Source organism: Chroicocephalus ridibundus, chromosome 2, assembly GCF_963924245.1.
Source record: "Chroicocephalus ridibundus chromosome 2, bChrRid1.1, whole genome shotgun sequence".
NCBI lineage: Eukaryota > Metazoa > Chordata > Aves > Charadriiformes > Laridae > Chroicocephalus > Chroicocephalus ridibundus.
This window is the reverse complement of record NC_086285.1, coordinates 93,230,658-93,252,475: the sequence shown is the minus strand read 5'-3', so window position 1 is coordinate 93,252,475 and position 21,818 is coordinate 93,230,658. Positions and strand designations below refer to the sequence as shown.

The 21,818-nt window shown below is 37.2% G+C and overlaps 1 protein-coding gene across 1 annotated transcript in view; it reads right to left on the bottom strand.

The window, feature by feature from the left end:
* The window catches only part of ABCA13 (ATP binding cassette subfamily A member 13), a 194,277-nt gene that overhangs the window by 68,186 nt on the left and 104,273 nt on the right, over positions 1-21,818 (bottom strand). The window contains exons 35-39 of the mRNA XM_063323974.1: positions 18,898-18,988; positions 2,246-2,492; positions 1,204-1,293; positions 552-624; positions 196-314 (exon numbers count right to left, since the gene is read on the bottom strand). Of these exons, the coding sequence (XP_063180044.1) occupies positions 196-314; positions 552-624; positions 1,204-1,293; positions 2,246-2,492; positions 18,898-18,988 (620 nt within the window). The remainder of the gene's footprint in view (positions 1-195; positions 315-551; positions 625-1,203; positions 1,294-2,245; positions 2,493-18,897; positions 18,989-21,818) is intronic.

Here is a 21,818-nt window from a genome sequence, read left to right as displayed (position 1 = left end):
AGGCAATTATCATGCAACTGCTGGAGGAAGCTCTCAGAAGTGACCATGGTGGGTTCCATGTTACCTTAGCCTGACTCTATGCCTTGTTAACAACCAACAGATAAAGGCAACTATGCCTTATATTCTCAGCGGATCAGGAAGGACTGTGTTTTTTATACACAAAGGAAAAACAAAGGTTAGATATTTAAAGGCTACCTTGCTTTGTTGGAAGGCCTCACTAAATATTCTTCCACAAGGAACCCTGAAAGATTATACAAAATTTGTCCTTTCTTATTCTTCACATAGGGAGCAGAGGTATTGAAACTTGGACACATCTGAAAAACAGTAGACATAAAATAAGTAAAGCGCTCTTAAAAAATTGTGCAAGCTCTTTCCCTGAAGACTTCCGCACACATAGCCCAAACATTAGATGAAATGAAATTAGATTAATAGAATCATCTAATTCATCTAATAGAATTAAATGAAACTCTTCTTCAAAAAGAGTCAAGGTATTAGATGTAATATACACACACATAATTTTTACATACTTAACTAAATATAAAATGACATACCCCTTGTTCAGCCACACATCCGCATGAATCCTGGGGTGACGTAGGCTGCATCTGCCAACATGAATTATTTTTTCTAATGGGAATAAATACAGCAATAGGAACATCCATTAAATGAAAGGGATATATTACTTAACAGAAGAAATCCACACATTAACAAGCAGATCTGTCATCTTGAACACCTTCTTAGCATTAAATCACAGTGGCAGCTGTGTCTAAAAATATATCATTTTTATGAAAGTGGATTCACTAAAAATTATAGGAGTAAAGCAGCAAATGAGCTGCAGACCTTATGTTTGCAGCAATAAGATAACTAAAGCATGGTCACTACTCTGCATCTGAAATTGTGAATGCTTCCTAACAAATATCGTAATTACTATCTAACTTTTCATTCATGTGGACACCAGACTTGATCAAAATCCTCCTGAAATTAATCGGAAAGCTGTCACTGTCTTTTAGGGGATTTGGATCAGACCTTTGACAATGAAGCCTGACAACTTCACCTGGATGTCAGCTCCTTCATCAGAACTGATTTGTCATTAACCTCATGCTGCAAGAAAAGCTTAAGATAGTCTACACTGCACAGAAAAGAAATACTGAATTTACAATATTTACAATTTACAATAAAGGAAGTAGTTACATTATTCACAGTTACCCTTGTTTTGAATGCATGCATGTGTGGTCCCAATCAGAGAAATATCTTAGTAGAACCTGAGAAAGGTTTCCTAGGTTATCATCTTCGGTGCTGTCCAAAGTGGGCCCCAGGGGGAACATGAGGGGAAAGGGAGACAAAAAATTAAAAAGAAACACAAACATGTTAATATGTCTAGTTCTATTAACTTTCAGGCTCAAGATCCTACATGTTAACCAAGAAATTAAAGAACTATGCATAGGAAACACACAAAACCAGCAAAATCATCTCATTTCAAACACTATAGGTGAACATGTAAAGAAAATTCAATACAACTATGGCTAAACAAATCTTAATGTCTCCCCATGGCCATCTTTCTCTTTATAAACATGCATTCCTAATAGTTATCATGGTTTAAGTGTTTTCATGTTTAATTTACAAATTCAAGCAGCATCATGTTATGTTTATGAAGATATCTAGATATTTGTCCAGGAAAGAACGTGATCTGCATGTGATAGCACTCAATACAGAATAGTTCAGAGCTGAGCTACAGATACTGTATGTGAGCTATATACCGTACATTATAAATAAATAAATAAATAGATCTAGTTGGTTTAAAGCTCAGCATATAGAAACTAGAGGTTGCGTAACAAGAGCACCAGGCTTTGTTAATTCTGCGTGACCCTTTCAAATCTGAGAATTATTTTGAGAAAATGCTTTCAGACCTACGCAATTAGTTAAAATGAAGCATGCAAAGGCTTGTTTAAATACACTTGTGCATTTACATATAAATGGCCACGACTGGTATTGAAACAGATTAGCCAGTTGAAACAGCTCCAAAGCCTTTGCCCCTTCCTCCAGAAAATCCTTTGCAGAACGCTTTTCTAATTTTATCTCTCCCTCATAATAATCTATAAAAACCTAAACATTGAAAAAATAAACAGCTATTGTAAAAAGTAACTTATTATTCTTCCTAGAATGTAAATAGTCTTTAAAATATGAGAACTTGAGGGTAAAGATCTCAGAACCCTGGATATTCATGCTGATGGATAAGCCCTTTACCTACCTAAAGAAAGATTCTGCATTGTCATAAAGTCTTGGTGTCAGCTTGAGAGAAGGATAATCAATAGCCAGCGGCTTCACACTGAACAAGGCCATTGCCAGTGCAACAAAGAGAACAGGCAGCAGCACAATTGACAGATTTCCTCTCCAGTCTCGCCTGGTGTGGTGAAACCTCTTCATCAGAAGGGCAACGATCTGTGCGAGAATGAGGTGGGCTCCATGCACACTTGAGGTCCCCGTAAGCGAGATATCTGAGTGAGGAAAAAAAATAAACCCTTGTGACAAACAAAGAAAATCAATTTAAACTTTCACAGGATACATTTTCAGATGTAGAGCATAACATTCTTTTGGATAGAAAAAACAAACTGACAATCTTCTCCTGGAGAGAACAGTATAATCCCCCCCAGTAGAACTAATTAACTCTTTGTATAAGAGAAAACAGATATTGGGCTAACACGTTATCTCTATAGCTCCAAGTACGCAGCTAAAGGAGTACTGAATACCTATTTTCCCATGGTCCTCACACTGGTACAACCATTTCTTGTGCATTGACACCCTAGCTCCTAGAAAAATTACTTTGACAAACATGGCCTGTATTGGCATTAAGGTTTTGATCCACCTTGATGTAAATGAGTGGCAATTTTTCCACAGGGATTTCAAAGGGACATCTTCAGAGTACGTAATAGGGCATCAGAGATGCTAAAGACGTGGATTCTCATAAAAGCATTCCCTTCATTTCTCTGGTCTTATGGGACTGCCAAAATTTTCTAATGTGTTAGTCGATACAGTTTTCATAATCGCAGCTCATGGGCTGTCCTTCACATTCTCATGGGAGAGTGTCCACAGCTTATTAATGTCTCACCAATCAGACACTTTCCTGATGGACTCTTCCTTAATTTCATTTTATTGTTCTTTGTTAGACACTTGTGAGTCACGCAGATCACTTTGCCTCCATTTTAGACCCTAATGCCTTCTAGGCATGTGCAGGCTATTACCAGCTTCCCTTGTGGCTTTGCCAGACCGAACTTACCTCAGCCTCTTTTCTTCCTTATAGCAGAGCAGTGTCTGGCAGATTTACTACCACAGGTATTTGCACTGTAGCAAGACTGAATAGCCTGTTTATCGTAGTGCTCAAAGACATACTGTCTTTTATGATCCCTGGTGATTTGTCTCTTACTACCTTCCCTTCTACATATTAAGACCACCGTAACTAGCATTTCCTGAATAAAAATAATTGTCCATTTTGTCTAATATCTGGACTCTTACTAAATATTTCTAATGCTGGCCAGCCAAGATACATCACAAGAAGATGCAATAAACCATTATATTAAAAGTATATGTTTGCCTAAGGCACTTTTAAAAATTACTTGTCTTTTCTAGAAAAATCATATGGTTTTTATTTAAAATTCTCACTGAGAAAGGTGTCCAATTTCTTTCTGAATCATCTTAAATTTCAGTCTTTGTGACCTTGATTTCTGTCGTTCCTTTGTGTTTCAGGTAAAAAAACAAAAATCTTGTTTATCTGTTTTGAATTTATGCCATTTGATAGTACAGGATATGCTCTTAAATCTTGCTTTAGGAGACAGGTTATAGAAGTTTCCAATCTATCTTGTGCATAAATAATCTCAAGCTTTCAGTTTCCTCTTACAAAAATCTTTATAGTCCTAATCACCCTCACCACTTGCCTGAAGTCCCCTTATGTTATCACCGTATCACTCCCCAGATATATTGTATTCAACACGACTGTCTATCAGATGTGGAAACACTACTGATTTATACAATAGCATTATGCATTCTTGTACTGATCTGCTTGTCTTCTTTATGCATCATACCATTTTGTCTGACTGCAGCCACATTGTGAAAAGTAGCCTGCATTGGGCTTTCCATAATTGACTTAATATGGCTTTCAAGATTCCCAAAGTATTAAATCACTCATAGAGGAAAAAAAAAAGCTGAATATTATTCCTGTGTACACCTGCCATTTAACCCTTCATGTTTCTTAATCCTGCATACATAGTCTAATTTAATTTTCTTTCAACTAGAATCTACAAAATTAATTTTTGCTTCGTAAAGCTTTTAAGTGATTTCAACTTACATTTGGTATGTACGCCAGGAAGCATAAAACCAGCACAAATTTATTGGAAAACAGTTTCTGATTACCACTGATAATCATAAAGGCTAGAAGACAAGACCAGCTGACCTCTCTGTTATGAAGTCAATTTTTATGCAGAAAGCTTATGGAAATATTCTCATTAATAATTTAGATCATAAAATTAAAAATCTGACCCAACTGTTAGAAGCTGTCTTGCATGAATTACGATTGCAATTATCTGGAAGAAGTGCAATTACGTTCACAATTAAGTTGTACTTTCCAATTCATCCAGACTCTTCTTTGTATTATGGAAAAAAAAAATGCCAGTTTCTGATTCATATAGTAACTATCAGGTACAGGGAAACAGAAAATAAATCCTAAAATTTGGTAACAAATATTTTGAAAATCCATACCTACAGACTGCTCTAGAATTAGGAGCAGAGCCAAATATTTTAAGAGTCTGTAACTGGATGTAAGATTGTCTTTTTCTCCCCTTTTTTGCACTTCTAGAAAATAATATAATTATAACTTTTGTCATGGCACAATAAAATAAGGAAAAATGGGCTATGCAATGGCCACATTAACAGCCAGGAGTAGACATTTTCAATTCTGCTTCTGTCATTTTGGCATTTAGACAAATCATTTAGAGGCGGCCCATATTTTGGGAAGGTAATCCTGGAACTGAAATACCCTCCCAAAACACTTGAGCTAGCTCACATGAAACTGGTTGCATTTGGAAGCAGTATATATTCATTAGCTTATCAGAGGTTCTGTGCCAACAGGTAGTTCTAGGCCAAGCTAGTGATCTGACTTCGTTCGACATTTCCGCATATGGTGTACTGGCATAGAGTCAGTGCTAGCCCACCGATCTGTGCACAGGATTCTATTAGAAAGTACAAAAATGTCCTTCATCTTCTTCCATATTTGTTTAAATGAATATAATATTGATTTGGCTTCCAGGAGGATTTTGAGGACTGATTTTCATGTAGGGAATTTGAATAAAAGGCACTTTGATGGTGTGAGGTATAAAGGGAACGCCCCTAGTCTGTGTTTCATACTATGATCTCCCAAGCCTTTTCCCTCAAGCCAGAGAGTTGACTGATCAGAGGGTTTCCTTCCTTTATCTAAGACATTCTTATTGTTCAAGATTCAACCTGTTCAATATTTTAGCACACTGAAGACCACTGAAAGGACAGCATGAAGTATGTAACTGATTCCTATTGAAAAATCAAGAAAGAACCAACATAACCAGAAAAGTATGCTGTATACTCTCACGAAAAAAAAAGCAACACCCAAACCCCACAACACGAAAAACTGTTCCTAGAAAAACTACCATCAAACTTGTAAATTAGCCTCTTTAATCTCCTTATTTTTGCATTTCCCAGAGAAATGTGTATGAACAAAAGTTCATTTGTAGGCAAGAAGCTTAGGAAAAGAATGGGACAAATTTCATTCAAACTACCCACCCTCTATTTGGAAGAAATATATTCTTAAGTCAGGTCTAAACACAGGAGCTATGATTTACCCACAGGGATGTGTAAGAGGCTGAAGAACTGTTAGGACACCATTGTACCTAAGTCTCTTAGAAGTAAGAACACTTTACAGTACCCTCAACTGGTTGAAGAGAAGATAAATCTGACCTTCATTGGCTAAATGGAAGACACAGCCATGTAAAGTGCTTTTGAGCTGAAGGAAAAGTGTAAAACACGCAGGAGTTAGAAGACAACAAGCCTTCACCCGTAAAATAATTTCCGCTATTGTTTCTTCCTTTGTTATCAAATCAGTGACAGAGGTGCATCCAAGCAACGGTGTTTGACCATTGCAGGTGGTAAACACATAGTACAGACTCACATAAGACACGTAATTAATTGGCAATGGAAAATACACTGCTAGTATCCACCAGAGAAAAGGAAAGAAACAAGACAGAGCTATAACACGTTCTTGTCCCCTTCTTTTCTGTTATTTTATTTTACTTTTTCAAAAAGGACTATGACATCATCTGAGAAATCCATAGCACAACACAAGTCAATTAGTTAATAAACAAATGAGCTGCAGTCTTTTGTTGTTGGGAGAGGAAGAACAGTTAAAATAAGAAATTTTCCAGTCATGGTTTCACATGAAATATGACTGATACAAGCATTTTAAGCCCCAATTTAAAATACTCCGCTCCTCTTGCACATTGATGCACCTTAACCCCACCTTCCACGGGATCACTTTGGGATGGCTAACTAGCAAACTGAGAAATAATTAAAAACAGGACTAATTTTTGGGTACTGAATAACCCAACTGAATAGAATACATTATAGTTGTCAAAATAACGAACTGAATAGACTACATTATCTAGATCCTCAACAGCTCATTAAACGGATATATTGCCTTCGCTGATATGGGCTAAGCAGTTAGAGGTGAAAATGTGGAATCACAGCTTCAACACTGCAGACATCTCTGCAGCAAATGACTACCCTGAAAAGATTAATTCCTGACCCCTATCCTCTTCAACTTTTGTGCAGATTACTAAATGAACTTGAGCAGAGTCCATCTGAATCCACCTCTTCCTACAGCAGTCCAGAGTATCAGAGTATGCTGCTGCAAAGATCTACAAAATAGTCAGGAGATATTTAGTGTAAGAAAGAAAGTTTACTCAATATTTACTCATTCTTTCCAGATACACCATAGCCTCACCCACATAACAAATATTATCCTTTAATTTCAAGAACTCGCTTTTCTTCTAAGTTAGAGCACACTATTACCTGTTTTATACAAATATGTGAGCACCTTTGAATGCAAACCGAATATTTCTTAGCAATTATAAAAATTAGATAAAAACTAAAAAATTAGATCAAAATTTTCCCTTCCTTTACATCTTGACAGACACGTGAGACTATTTATAATAGACATCATAATTCTATCATATGAAGCCTTAATTTAAGTATCTGTAATGCCCATACAAGATACAAAGAAGGTAAACAGCCTCTTGAATTCACATATAACTAATACTGAAATACACATAGCATTTCCTGACTGTTTTAACCTTGTATTTAATGCAAGAATACCCAGTCTCATACCACTGCAAAAATCCATTAAGCTTTCTCATCACTCATGTCAAAATAACAGAAAATCCTCTAAAAGTATAAATGCCACACCATGCAACAACACCTCATGTGTGTTAATAGATAAGAATTTTAGAACAGACGTGCATCACAGACACTCTCCATTTTAAGGGTAAATTTGGGGAAGGAAAAGAGTCTAAATAGCATTTAGCAAGTAAATATGGTAGTTAGAAAGTCAGTGAACTGGGACCTCTGCTTTTAATTTATGGACATGATTTATAATCTTACCTTCCCAAACCTATTTGTCTGTTTTATCTACTCATTGCATTCAGCCTTAAAACTAGACTGCAAGCTGCCAAAGGTAGTGAGAATCTGTTCTTTTTATCCTTACTATTAGTCCATAGGGGGTCTGGAACAACAGGGCTTGACTTTAAATTGGGTTTCCAAGGTACCACTGCTAGTATAATAAAGAGTAATAGCCAGCACAACAGCTAGGAAAAAACCAACACCCTAGTTGCTGCTGAAGTGTTAGCTGATGTCAAAACACCACTTGTTTTTACTAGTATGAAAATGGGTAGGCATGTAGCCATAACAGAAACTCAACTGAGTGTATATTTATTTTGGAATGTAACGTTTTTAGTGAATGGTACAAGCACCTACTCTGGTTATAAAAACACTGTCCTAACTTTCAATGAAGGGAATTTTCAGTGACTTTCAGTGCCTAATACAATCTCTTTTTTTACATTTCCATGTTTTCTTCTGCTTTTCCGTGATTTATATCTCTTCTCTACATTTTAGTTGGGGTTGCTGCCAGCCTAAACCATACTGAAAAAGAAATTGGTATTAAACACCAAGTATTTTTAAGCTTTGTGTGGCAAACTCTACTGTGGCCAAAGCACCTTCATCAGGATGAGATAGGCATATTCTTTGGAAACAAATAAAAGACAAATATTCAGCCAGGTGAACACAATCCTGTCATGCCCTGAAAAGGAAAATTACTGTAATTTTGGGAACCCTAATTCTCTGATTGTGAGTTTCTGCATGATTAACTTGCAACATTAACAAATATGATAATTTCAATTTCCAGGAGATAATTTTCCAAATAGATACGCTTTTATTGTAGTACTATCTCCCCTGCAGTGATGCACCTGCAATGAATTTCCACGTGGAGGAGGCGACAAGAGGAGGAACAGTGGAAAAACAGTTACAGAATGGTGGTTACAAAATGGAAGACTATTTGCGCCTTCTGTCTGTATTCTTTAAAAGCACAAAAGCAGAGGGGAAGCACAGTCTGTCAGAATTGCCAAAAAAAGATCCCAACTGATTTAATATATATATAGTGTGTGTATGTGAGTGTGTGTGTGTATCAGACTTGGCAGAGAGAAAGAATACATCTGTACATGCACAGGCAAACATCCACCAGATACATCTTTTGTGGTAGAATACACCCTCATATTACAATAAGCAGCATACTTTTCGAGATTGGTTCCTTTTATTTGTAGAAGTGTAAATCAGTATCCAAAAGCTATTAGAATTCAACACACCGAATTCAACCTGTAGACTCAGGTTACAGCATTTCGAGATTGAATCCAATGTAGACAATAGGGCTACGAACCACAGTACTTATATGCTGTGTTTGGTGAAGATTTGGTGAAAGAGCGGGACAGCAATACAATTCTCTACCACAGCACTTAACATTATACAAGAGACTAAAATGTAGAAAGGGTCGAAGAAACTATATATTCAAAGGTGTTCTCAAGTACTTCCTAGAAAGGGGACTTTTAAATTGTGGATATCCAGTTTTGTACTGCAAATGGCTTTTGTTATGCAACTGCTCAGTTTGCAGTGAGCGGCCTTTGGAGGCACTGCATAAAGCACTCTGGAACAAGCCTCCTGGAATTGCTCAGAGAACATTCAGACAACAAATGGAGCAAACCTCAATTCTATGATTCTATTAGGACAAGAGGAAATGGCCTCAAGTTGCGCCAGGGGACGTTTAGATTAGATACTAGGAAAAATTTTTACACTGAAAGGGTTATCAAGCATTGGAACAGGCTGCCCAGGGAAGCGGTGGAATTGCCATCCCTGGAGGTATTTAAAAGAAAGGTAGATATGGTGCTTAGTGATATGTTTTAGTGATGTTTTTTGTCAGTGCTAGGTTGATGGTTGGACTCCATGATCTGAAAAGTCCCTTCCAACCTAGACTATTCTATGATTCTTCAGCAGGGCCAAGATTTCACCCTGATAGATAAGGACATTCTTAACCACTTTAACTTCTACAATTTGTGGAGTGTTACCTTGATATGAACAAAGTACTTGCTCTAAAATATTGCAACTTCCATAATCAAGAATATTTTTAGACACTATCTCTACTGGAGTTATTCTATTAACAATAAAATCATATCAGAGTTTGTGCAGGGAAACAATTCAAAACTGAATGATGACTGAGTTCTGCAGGAGGCATGTTTTATTCAGACCCACAGCTATAGCAAACAATTGAAAAATTTATTTGATGAATAATCTCTTTCCTCCGGCGTTCTGGTATCTCATAAATGGTGGTATTAACAGCTACAAGGATCTTGATTAACAGAACCAACTGTTCTATTTTTTTTCTAATGCCTCCAATGAATATGGTAACCTAGATAGACTGCAAAAATAGATCGAGACAGATAGAAAGAGAAAAAATGATATGGGTAAAAATTTCCACCTATACAAAAGTCCAACACCAGGTCTATTTATCATAATGTCTCCCTTATATATTTCAAATGAGGAATTAACTGGCAACAGTGTAATACATAAATCTTGTCAAGGTGTCACCTTCTCACCTATATAAGTTTATTGCAAAAACAGTTCGCAAAAAAAAATGCTGAATGCTTGGCATACTGTCTTTCATACTGAATCTACTTTGGATGTTGTCCCTGTAACTGCTTAAAGAGTTTTTTGTTAGCTTTGAGAAATTAAAACCTGTAGTCCTGCAGAATATTGCTAGTATCAGAGAAAACAGATGTGTGACTATTGATAATGTCTTTGTGGGCTTTTATAACACACACAAAAAAATGTTTTAATGACAGAGCAGAGACAACAATTTCACCAAAGGAGATACTTTTGAGAAGGTACTGGACACAGGGAAATCTAGTTTCATGTGGAAGTATCAACCCCAAATACATCCCTTGCCAGCATAACTAAGATCTGTACCACACCTTCTACATACATATGGTGTACGTCTCCTCACTAGACAAAGCAAGATGTTAAGAAGACTCCATGAAGCTCTTTCTCTAAGCAGTGTTCCATTTCAGAATGCAAAGTAAGTATACTTAGTCTTAATAAGCATTTCTTCAAAAAATTGACCATATTAATATCAACTACAATTAAATTAGTTACATAATTCAAGTCAAAGTATCTGTATTTGCTGGTGCAACAGCATTAACAAAGTCAAGTTGTGTTTTAAAATATTTGTGTTCATGTGTGTAAATATTCATACACTATCTTGATCTATAAAAATATCTAAATATATACACACAGAGACATCCTCGGAAAAAAATATCTATAAAATATATATGCCACCTGTAGCTAAAGCAAGGCAAGGAACCACAAGAATTTACTTTGTATATAAAACCTAGAGACTAGCTATTAACAACAAATATTTTCTGACACCATATGTGTGACTTTGTATTAATTATCTAAGAGTCAAAATTTTCTCCCAACACATGGGCCTCATATTTTGAGGGAGAGAAATAATCAGTTCATCTTGAACGTTAGAAGTAAATGCTATCTTTGGAAAACTCCCGCTACTGAGCAACAGAAAGAACGTAAGCCAAAAAGGATTTCACTATTTAAGCTAGGGAGAGAATATTACTACAAGCGTAGCAAAAGCCACCTTAGTTGTTACACCAGGCAAGAGCCACATTAGTGTTACACCATTATTAGTGTTGCACCAGGCAATCCATTGCTATTTAGCTTACAGTAGCTTTTCAAATAGCAGATGATCACACAATCCATATACTGAATACAGATTTTTGAAGGTGTTGCAAATGTGAAAAAAGTGGAATACCTCCAAAAAATGCATTCAGGTCATTCTTAAAAGCAATAAGTGAACACAGGAATACTGTCTGCCAGATCTCATTTATCCCCTGAGGAAGAGTTTTAACTCTTTTAAATTCTTTTTTTTTTTTCCCCTTTTTTTTTTAGTAAAAATTACTTAGGAATAGGAATCATTATGACATGAAATGGAAGACAAGCAGTCCTACAGAGTAGAGAATAAGACTCCTGAATATTTAATTAAAAGACAGGATTTTAAAAATACCATGAAAGATCATAAAGGCTGTCAATACCTTTCCCTGTCTGCAGCTGTTGTAATAGCCTCAACAAAATACAGGAACTAAAAGAAAACAACAGGAAATCCTGGAGTGCAAAGGAAAGGTTGGAGAAAGAGAGACAGAAGGGAGCACTAGCAAGTTGGAGGAGAAACAGAGCCTGTATGAAGAAATATACTGTCAAGAAGAAATCAAAGAAGGGCTTATAGGCAAGACATAAGAGTTACACGGCTAAGATGATTCAATCACTTTGTTTTCAAGATGTTAAGGGAGTTCACATTCTAAAAATTGCCTTTGGATAAATAAAGCACCCCTGGTGCACCCCACAACTATCTGTATCATTTGTCCTTCAGCTCCAAGAAATATCTGAGCAAAGTGGATGATCTTCCAAGCTATTTCATTTCTGAAACAAGCACTATTAATAACTATCATGACAAGCAACCTAGATTAGATGAAGGCAAGGCAGCAGGTTCTGTAAAGAGCAGGTTCAAAATATTCTCATACATCCATATCAGTCATCAAGACCTGAGGGATGTTATTATCAAATACAATTTTATGTTTAGAAGGCATTTGAGATATAAAAAACTTCAATATATAGCCATCACCATCAAAAGTTACATGGATATCAGTTCTGGTGACCCACAACTTCAAAAAAAGTCTCTCTGATGATTCTATTTCTTCTAGGCAGGATAGAAAAGGCATCATCTCTTCTGACATAAGATGGAGTGATGCAACAACTTTCCTCATTCATTTTCAATGAGTTAGAAACTGGAAATACTCAGTAAACTTCAGACCACAATCTGAAATCTGGATCTATATCTATAGCACAACACATTTCTTCAAGCATACCTTTCAGTCTAGCTGAGAATCGTACATTTTAAGAACAAGCAAAAATACCAAATTACATAGTGAAGGAAAGCAGCTACCAAGTCGCACGGGAGACCTTTTATGGAACCAACTCAATTTCATCAACAGAACACATTCATGAGCAATTAATATGATTTTCAAAATAGAAATTTCAGAAAGGATTACTGTTTCCTTCTCTGGTGCTCTAGCACTTGCAGAAAAATGATAGTCTTTTTTTCAACTGAGCCCCCTTTTTGGCAGGTGCTTTACTGACTATTTTTTCTCTAGAGCTGAAGGGAACAAAAAGCCTCTGTGAGGAAGGCTGGCAGGGTTCACATCTTTCATTTGCCAGCAGTTAGGAGATAAACATGAGGACAAGAAGGTGGAGGACAAGAAGTGGATCAGCTTCTTGGCACTGTAAGAGTACCTCCCTTTACTAGAAAATAGCTGTCTTTCCATTGTTTTTCTAATAGCCCTCTGATGTGTCTGAGCCTGTCAAACAAAAAGCCAAAGACGTCTGTCTATACTGTGGATGCAAAGTGGAAAAGGACCAGGCAGCAACCTGGGAAGGTACTAGGAAGGAAAATGTTTGGATGAGAGAAGAAAGTGGGTGAAAAGAGTGTAACATTTTGAGGTAAATGGAAGAACCTGACCTTTTACTTTCAGAAGGACAGAAGGAGTTACAGTTATGCACTTACTGAGAAAACAAATTTATGTAAACCTTAAGCAAGTTAGATGATCTTATTTTTGAGATTGGATATCTTTTGTGACTACTGATAGGTAACATTATAAAGATGCTCCATGCACATTCTATGCTTCAGACAATCCTGAAAGGGTGACAAAAGGAAAAGGAAGCAAGATTCAGGGTTGAGGAGTATAAAGCTAAATAATTAGAAGAGGTGAAATTAAGTTTTCAACTTAATCACAATTAATTAAATCACAAGATTTCCTGCAAGAAACTAATTAAAACAATAACAAAAAAGCTGAAGGAAAATATAATGTGTCCAAGATTTTTAGACCAGCTATTTTGACACTTCTTTTTCAGGGTCTAATGCTGCATTTAAGTGGTAGTGTCATCTATACTATTAGCCTACCAGAAGACTGAAATGTATGCTGTATCTTCTCCTTATAAGCAGTCGGCAAAAATTTGAAAATTTTAATATCAGTCTTTATGTCAGCAGCCCCTTCTAAACACAGCCACTGCTATTTATTGTCTGCAGTTTTCTACTCAGAAATCAAGTTACATTTTGCAAGGTGGAGCATTAAAATCATTCTTATATCCTTTTAAGTGAATTTTACAGGAAGATGAAAGAAGGGAGTTCGGCTTAAAAACTCACGTTGTGATATAACTTCAAATATATTATAACAAATGGTTTGTCAACCCTTATTTTGAAATTACAGGGAACTCAATTTGTCATAGTGGATTAAAAACTCCTCTCTACAAATAGAAGAGATCACTTAATTACCTATCAACAGACATCAAATTCCACTCTGTTATCCATGTGCAGAAATCAATAACACCTTTCACTGTAGCATATCTTCTGCAAAGGCCCAAGCTTGTGCCAAATGCACCAGGAGAAGGAACATACTTCCCTGGGAAGACTAACTCCAACTCTTAATTAACCTTTAGGAGAAGTGCCTGCCTTTAGCTTCCAGCTATTTATTTCTCTTATTTCTTCCACTTCTGCCACTGGAAAAGTTAGATCTATGCCTTAATAGACAGTATACTCTACACATAAAAAAAAAAAAATAGTTTTTTAAGCAAATCACTTCTCTATCTTCTTTTTGATAAACTACACTAACTGAACTGTGATGGGCTTTATAAGGACTTCACCTCCAAACTCACATATTAACTCTTCTCTGTTCCCTTTCCAAACTCTCAACTTTTTCTTAAAGACATTGAGACTTAAAAACATGGACACAAAGGCTGTACATGGTGTTGTAGCACCAGTATCATCAATTCTGTACTGATATTCAAAATGAATTCTTTCCATCATTTTGTACATTCAATTGAAACATAAATGATCTTAGCCATACTGTCTTAAAATGCTTTTTCACCAGGATTAGCAGGTAACTTTCAAAGTCAATGTTTTCCAGAATATTACTCCCCATTACACAGATTTGGCCAGCATTTGGCTTAATTAAAACACACTTTATTTAGCATAGATTCAGCTCTTCAGGTGATCTAATTCACTCTTTAGGACTGGTCTGACTCATTACTATTCTTCCAGTCCCTTGCAGCAGTCACTTCTTTTTTTCATAAGCAAGGTTATATTTACTTCAGTATCACTTATGAAAATATCAAAAAGCAGAGTTGAAACCCAGTGAAAATTCACTGAAAGCTCTTCAGTTTGATGTTTTGCTATTGATGACTGCTTTTTGTCAGCTACAATTTCTTAATTAAATTAGCTTTATAAGTACTGTACATTGTTGATCTCTTAAATTCTAATAGGAGCAAAGTAACATTTTGCCCAACATCCTTCAAAATTGTTAACACCAGCTGCTTCAGAGAAAGTTTTAAGCAACCATAAAAATTAGTTATGCATCAACATGCTTCCACTCCAACACTTTCAGTGGCTAACTTACCCAAGAAGTTCAAAGACATATAAGCTCTAATAGTACTTCTCTTACTATAGCTATTCATATGATATATACACTACTAACCTCTCTGGCTTTTTTAATCGTATTACTGCAATCTTAGCCTCCATAACATTTTATGGCAATGAATTTCAAATTATATGTGTGAAAAACATAATTTTATCCATTTTGAATTTTCTACAGTTTAGTTTCACTATATCTCAGGTTCCAACTGTATTTTACTGCCAGAAGATATTAGATCCAAAGTTGGTATTTCCCAAAGGTGTAGATTTCTAAGATGTAGAATGCTACAAAATTAATTCATTTGGCGCTTCAGCAAGACATCTGAACATCTTATAATTCTGCAGTACTGGTCCTTTAATGATCCAATGAGCCCACTCACTAGACTATTGCCTGCTTTTGCATATACTCAGAATATTTTGTTATTTATCCATGGTTAGCTAGTTACCCCACAGACTTGCTCTTAGCTCTCCAGCTTATTTTTGTACATATACTGCCTGCTGTAGTTTATGATAATTTTATTGGACTCCATAGAGTTGGTTTCTCCATTTTCTCAAGGCTATTTGGCTCCAATGATTTTGTCATGCAGTCATTGCAAGCTCAGTCTAATCTTTTTTCTGCATGCTCTGTATACATCTACAAAACAATAACCATCAATCGTGTGCCCCAGCTGTGAAGAAATTAATTATGCACGTCTGTATTATAATATATGCATGTACTATGCTTGTACACATAGGCATTCCCTGACTTAAAAAGAAAATCTAAACTGTTCTCAACAAAAAGTGAGTTTTATTCCAAGTTTTTTCATTGGAATAAAACTAAAAATTATGAGTAAACCTTCCACAAAGGATCCTTAAAGCACTAGAAATTACACAGTGTGCTTTGTATCTTTAAAGTTACCAATATTAAAATTTTTACAATTTAGTTAATGCACTGCTACTTACCTCTAATATTTGCATTTAGAAAGGGTCAAATAATTCTGAGTTTATTTTACGTCACTGTGGTGCATTGACTGGGCCAGCAGCTAAGCGCCACACAGCTGCTTGCTCACGTTCCCCCTCCTCCGGCAAGATGGGGGAGAGAACAGTAAGAGAGAAAGCGAGAAAACTTGGGGGTCAAGAAAAAGACAGTTTAAGAAGTGAAGGAAAACAGAAAGAAAAGAAACCCAACAAAACCACAAGCGATGCAAAGGCAATCACTCACCACTCTCACAAGTAGACTGATGCTCAGCCAGTCTGGTAGCAATGGGTACCTCCCCCAAAAACCACCTCTCCTCAGTTTTTATTGATGAACATGACCCTATACGGATTGAATAACTGTCTGGTCAATTTGGCTCAGCTCTCCAGGTCGCGTCCCCTCACAGCTTCTTGCTCACCCTCAGCCTCCTAACCGCAGGGAGCGGAGACAGAATGGGAAAAAGAGAAAGCCTTGACACTGCAAGTACTCCTCAGCAACAGCCAAAACACTGGTGTGTTATCAACAATGTTTTAGTCACAAATCCAAAACACAGCACCATAAGGGCTGCTATGAAGAAAATTAATTCAATTCCAGCCAGGCCCAGTACAATAAGACATTGTAAAATATAACTAGAAATTATCAAACTTCCAACTTCAGTGAAATACTGTCATATTTTGCTGAAGTGATGTCTCTGGCCTGTTTTTGGCATTGGTCATCAGCCTAATTCATGTACTTATTTTTTGCAGCTTCATTTAAGAACGGACATGCACACCCCTCTACTGCATGCCTACACTACACCTTGTGAGACAAGAGGCAACATTTTGGTTTCTACACAATCTTGACTCCTCAAGGGCTCAGTATCAGTAAAGGATAGCCAATACCCTTGCTTTTGCTCAGATCCATGCTTTGTCAAAGCAGCTCTCTAATCCAAATTCTTTTACAAATCAAATAGCAGCATCCTGTGATCTTCTCAATAACCCAGCTGTTTGCTCTAGGGGGTTTTGAAAATTCATTTGACTACTTTGACAACAGAAAGTTTGACTGCCTTTGAATCTGCTTTCAAAGACAAAATTATACAGGTCAAGATATTGCTCATGGAGCATTCTGGTTAGCTTTGACAATGATGGATACCTTTCGTGACCATTTCCCAGATCCCTTATGCCCACACTTCACAACTGTCCTTAATGATGAATGACAGTCATCTGCAATGAACGACAATTTTCCAGTACTCTCATCTCCAAAGAAATGGCATTATCATCACATTTTCTTTCTATAATTTATCAGACTGAAAAATACAGAGTCTCTGATTACTACAGTCTTTATTAATGTAACAACTTAAACAAATACTAAGTTATGTGGTTTGAAATGTGGATGGTAAAAGATACCAAGTTGTTAGGTACAGTATACTCTGTTTTCATTACTTGGGGAACTCTAATTCTTACTCTCTAATGAAAATGCAATGTGGAGAAGACAGGCTGTTTTGATTTGAAATTGCTGCAGATATCCTAGCTGAGCCTTGAAGAAATACACAACTGATATAAAATAAAGGGATATTCAAAGCTGTATTTTGAATTGAAGTCTTGTTCTCACCACTCACAGCAGTGGATATTTTATTTGCTTAGTGAGGGTTTTTCACTCTATAGTTACATCTTCACTGATTCAACAGGGACTGAAATAGTCTAGTAAAAAGACCCTCTGGAAAAAGTTTTATCCAGTCAAGTTTGCACTTTGTGAGAAAAGGTCTCATCTTAGGCCACAATTCTTGGCACTGATAACTCCTCACTGTGAGATGCAATTGAATTTATGTTAACAAATAACACAAGCTATGTTCAAAATTATTATTTCTATTACTGTAATAATGAAGGTCCTCAGTCACAGACCAATACTTCTCTGTACCTGTGTTCTATAGAACCAAAACAAAAAGGACTGCGTATAGAACAAAATGTTTGACGTCTAACCAAAGACGACTATAATCTATATATAAATCATCAAATAGAAAGAAACACGGTAAGTAAGAAACACGGTAAGTAAGAAACACGGTAAGTAAGAAACACGGTAGAAGCACAAGAATCCCAGGAACAATGAGAAATATCGGTGAGCTTGGTGGGCACTATTATTACAGAACTTGAACTTTGTATTTTGCAAGATATCACATTAGTGACTTCTAAGAAGATTTTTTAAGGAGAACAAACTTCCTAAGATTTCAGAAACATTAATAAGGACGCCCTCCCAGGCTGGCAGAGCAGGAAAATAGAAAGCATGAAGGAACTTGTTTTAAAACAAACAAACATTTAAGGGAGCCTGAAATAACATGCCACTTGAGAGGACAAATGATCTTCCACTATGGGGGGCAAGAGTTTTTATTTATTTTTCTTATTTGCACACAGATGGAGATGAATACACCTTTCTAATAGCTTACAGGTTTTATATCTGTGGTATATCTCAGCAATATTTATGTATTGTTAGCGTGCGTCAAAGAGGGTAATTAGTTGCCAGGGGCTGGTAGGAAGCAGTACGTTAATGCTCATGCAGCAAGACAATGCCTGTGTGCACGTGTACACATAGTAGAAGGGTAGGAAGACAACTGTGAAGTGATACAAAGGCGAATCACATAGACATATAAAACCTACTACACAAGGCAGATCATGTCATACACAAAAAGAATTACCAGGTGGTAGCAGGCAGCATTCTCCATTTGCTTGTGTATTCCTCAACTTTAGGAACTTTCTGCATGTTTATCTTTGTGTTTGTGATCTTTATAAACCTGTCTGCTTCAGAAGGTACCTAATTTTCTACTTACAGGCTGATTCAGCACCATTTGTATGGTCCAGGTGTGCTGCCCGTGGAACATAGGGCATCTTCTCCGAGTCCTGCAGTAGTTTCAGAAATACCTTTAATGAAATAGGAAAAAAATAATTTAGAATCCATTCTCTAAAAACTTATATATATATATATGTCTATATATATCTATCTCCCAAACCATCCAGGTTGTCAGATATTAGTAGTGGCTGCTGTAGCCACCCTGCTGGAATGACTATAAAATTAGACAAGTTCTCCAGTGGAAGATCCTGGGGATAAGGGGAAAAGAATAAATGCCAATAGAAGCAAAAGCACCTATGCAAACCACTCTTGGCCCATGGACGCTACTATCTGCAAAGATTTTTCAATACACCAGCTGCCTGTGATTGACATTTTATGCTCCTAAGCTGTGACATACGTTGGAACTCGGTTACTGCAGTTTTTACCAAGGGCATATTCACAGCTCCAAATTTTTTCTACTACTCTAGCTAGTTGTGTGGGCACAACTGGACCTGCTACCAGAGTTCTAGTTGTGCCAGTACAACTAAATCTAATGTACAAAATCCTACAGAACTGACAATCTACAGAGCTGTGGGAAGTATCCATAGATTTATGCAATCATGTGGGCAATAATGTTTTCGGAAGACATTTAAAGTCATCAGGTACCGTCAACATTAACAAAGTCCTGTCTAACTAATACAAAAGAGAGGACTGGGCAACTATGCATGTTTTATAGTATCACAGAATCACAGAATGGTAGGCTTACAAGGGACCTCTGGAGATCATCTAGTCCAACCCCCCTGCCAGAGCAGGGTCACCTACAGCAGGTTGTACAGGAACGCGTCCAGGAGGGTTTTGAATGTCTCCAGAGTAGCAGACTCCACAGCCTCTCTGGGTAGACTGTTCCAGTGCTCTGCCACCCTCAAAGGAAAGAAGTTCCTCCTCATGTTTAGGTGGAACTTCCTATGTTCAAGTTTGTGCCCATTACCTCTTGTCCTGTCACTGGGCACCACTGACAAGAGCCTGGCCTCACCCTCCTGACACCCAGCCTTTAAGTATTTATAATTGTTGATAAGGTCCCCCCTCAGTCACCTTTTTTCCAGACTGAAGAGACCCAAATCCTTCAGTCTTTCTTCATAAGAGAGGTGTTCCAGTCCCCTAATCATCTTTGTAGCCCTTTGCTGTACACTCTCCAGGAGATACCTGTCCTTCTTGAACCAGGGAGCCCAGAACTGGACACAGTACTCCAGGTGCGGCCTCACCAAGGCAGAGTAGAGGGGGAGGATGACCTCCCTCGACCTGCTGGCCACACTCTTCTTGATGCACCTCAGGATGCCATTGGCCTTCTTGGCCACAAGGGCACATGGCTGGCTCATGGTCATCCTCTTGTCCACCAGGACTCCCAGGTCTCTTTCCACCAAGCTGCTCTCCAGCAGGTCAGCCCCCAACCTGTACTGGTGCATGGGGTTATTCCTCCCCAGGTGCAGCACCCTACACTTGCCCTTGTTGAATTTCATAAGGTTCCTCTTTGCCCAAATCTCCAACCTGTCCAGGTCTCTCTGTATGGCGGCACAGCCTTCCGGTGTGTCAGACACCCCTCCCAGTAAAACCATTAGCATGTATACCCCAAATGGGGAGAAGATGGTAGGATCCTATTACCTAAAATCGCCATGGGAAAAAACGAAATTATTTTTTAATGAAAGTAACAATCTAAAAATCTGCACTAGAGCAAAATTGTAAGGGCTGAATCTTCCTAAGCAAGGGGAGACACCTCAGAAGGGAGTTAAAGATAACATTAAAAAAAAAAACAAACCAGCAGATTTCACCAACTTTATAATCATGAGATCTATTTAAATGGTATATGCAGACTTTGCCAAACAGATTCATGTTCAAACTACTACTTCTTGTTTAATCTTGTTTCACAGTTCTGTCCACATAAAGTTCTTTGGATTTCATAGAGATATATTTCATTTATCAGTCCCTCAGCCTTGCAGAAACTTGGAACAGCTTTCATAGTGAGTCAGTTATTAACACTCACCCCACTCAAAATTAAAAATAAATTAATTTTTTCTTATCTTAGCCTGAACTGCAATTTAAACAGTGATCTAGGAACTTCAGAGAAAAAGAAAGAAAAGAAAAATTAATAGAAAATACATCTACCATGGACATCTCTAATTGAACAGCAAAAGTACAACCAAGTTTTGTTTTCTCTTGATGAAAGCCTTCTCTTGCTTTCTCTTCTGTTTAGTTTGAGCTGCAAGACTTAGATTATAAACACAGTGTGACTTTCAGAAATCATTAAGAAACCATTTATTTCTTCCTACAAAAGAGCCTGATATCAGCTACAACAAAAAATTCTGTGTTTCCAAGGAGCTCATACGAAAGACAATAAAAACCAGTCAATTTGAAGTACTTTATAGTTGTGGAAAGATATTTCTTGACTTGCTAAGGTGTGACTGTTACATAAACCATACTTTGCTTAGTCAATACAGTTGTCTTTTAACTGTGGTTATTGATTGCATTTCTTACTTGCGAACTCTCAGGGAACACTTTTTGGCCATTAACAACTGCAAGGCCAGAAGAAATTAATACCTTCTGACATTTCTATATTAGACCCTGGACGGAGATCCTCACTGCCCAAAGCCACGTTCTGATTTGTTGCCTTGGACCTGTTTGCTGATGGCTCCTCTGCACACCAGTTCTGTCAAGCAAACCAAACTAAACTGAATTGACTAAAACCACAAAGGAACTGCTCCTCTCTGGCTAGGATGAAGACTACACTACAAAACATTGCCTGCATATGCTCAGTTCAGTGTCAAAAGTCCTGCTGGAGTTGCAGACAGACATTTTCTTCCCAGACATTCCTTCTGGGAATAAGCAATAAGTAGGACCTTCCCCTTCTAGGAAGGGAGAGGGGGAAGT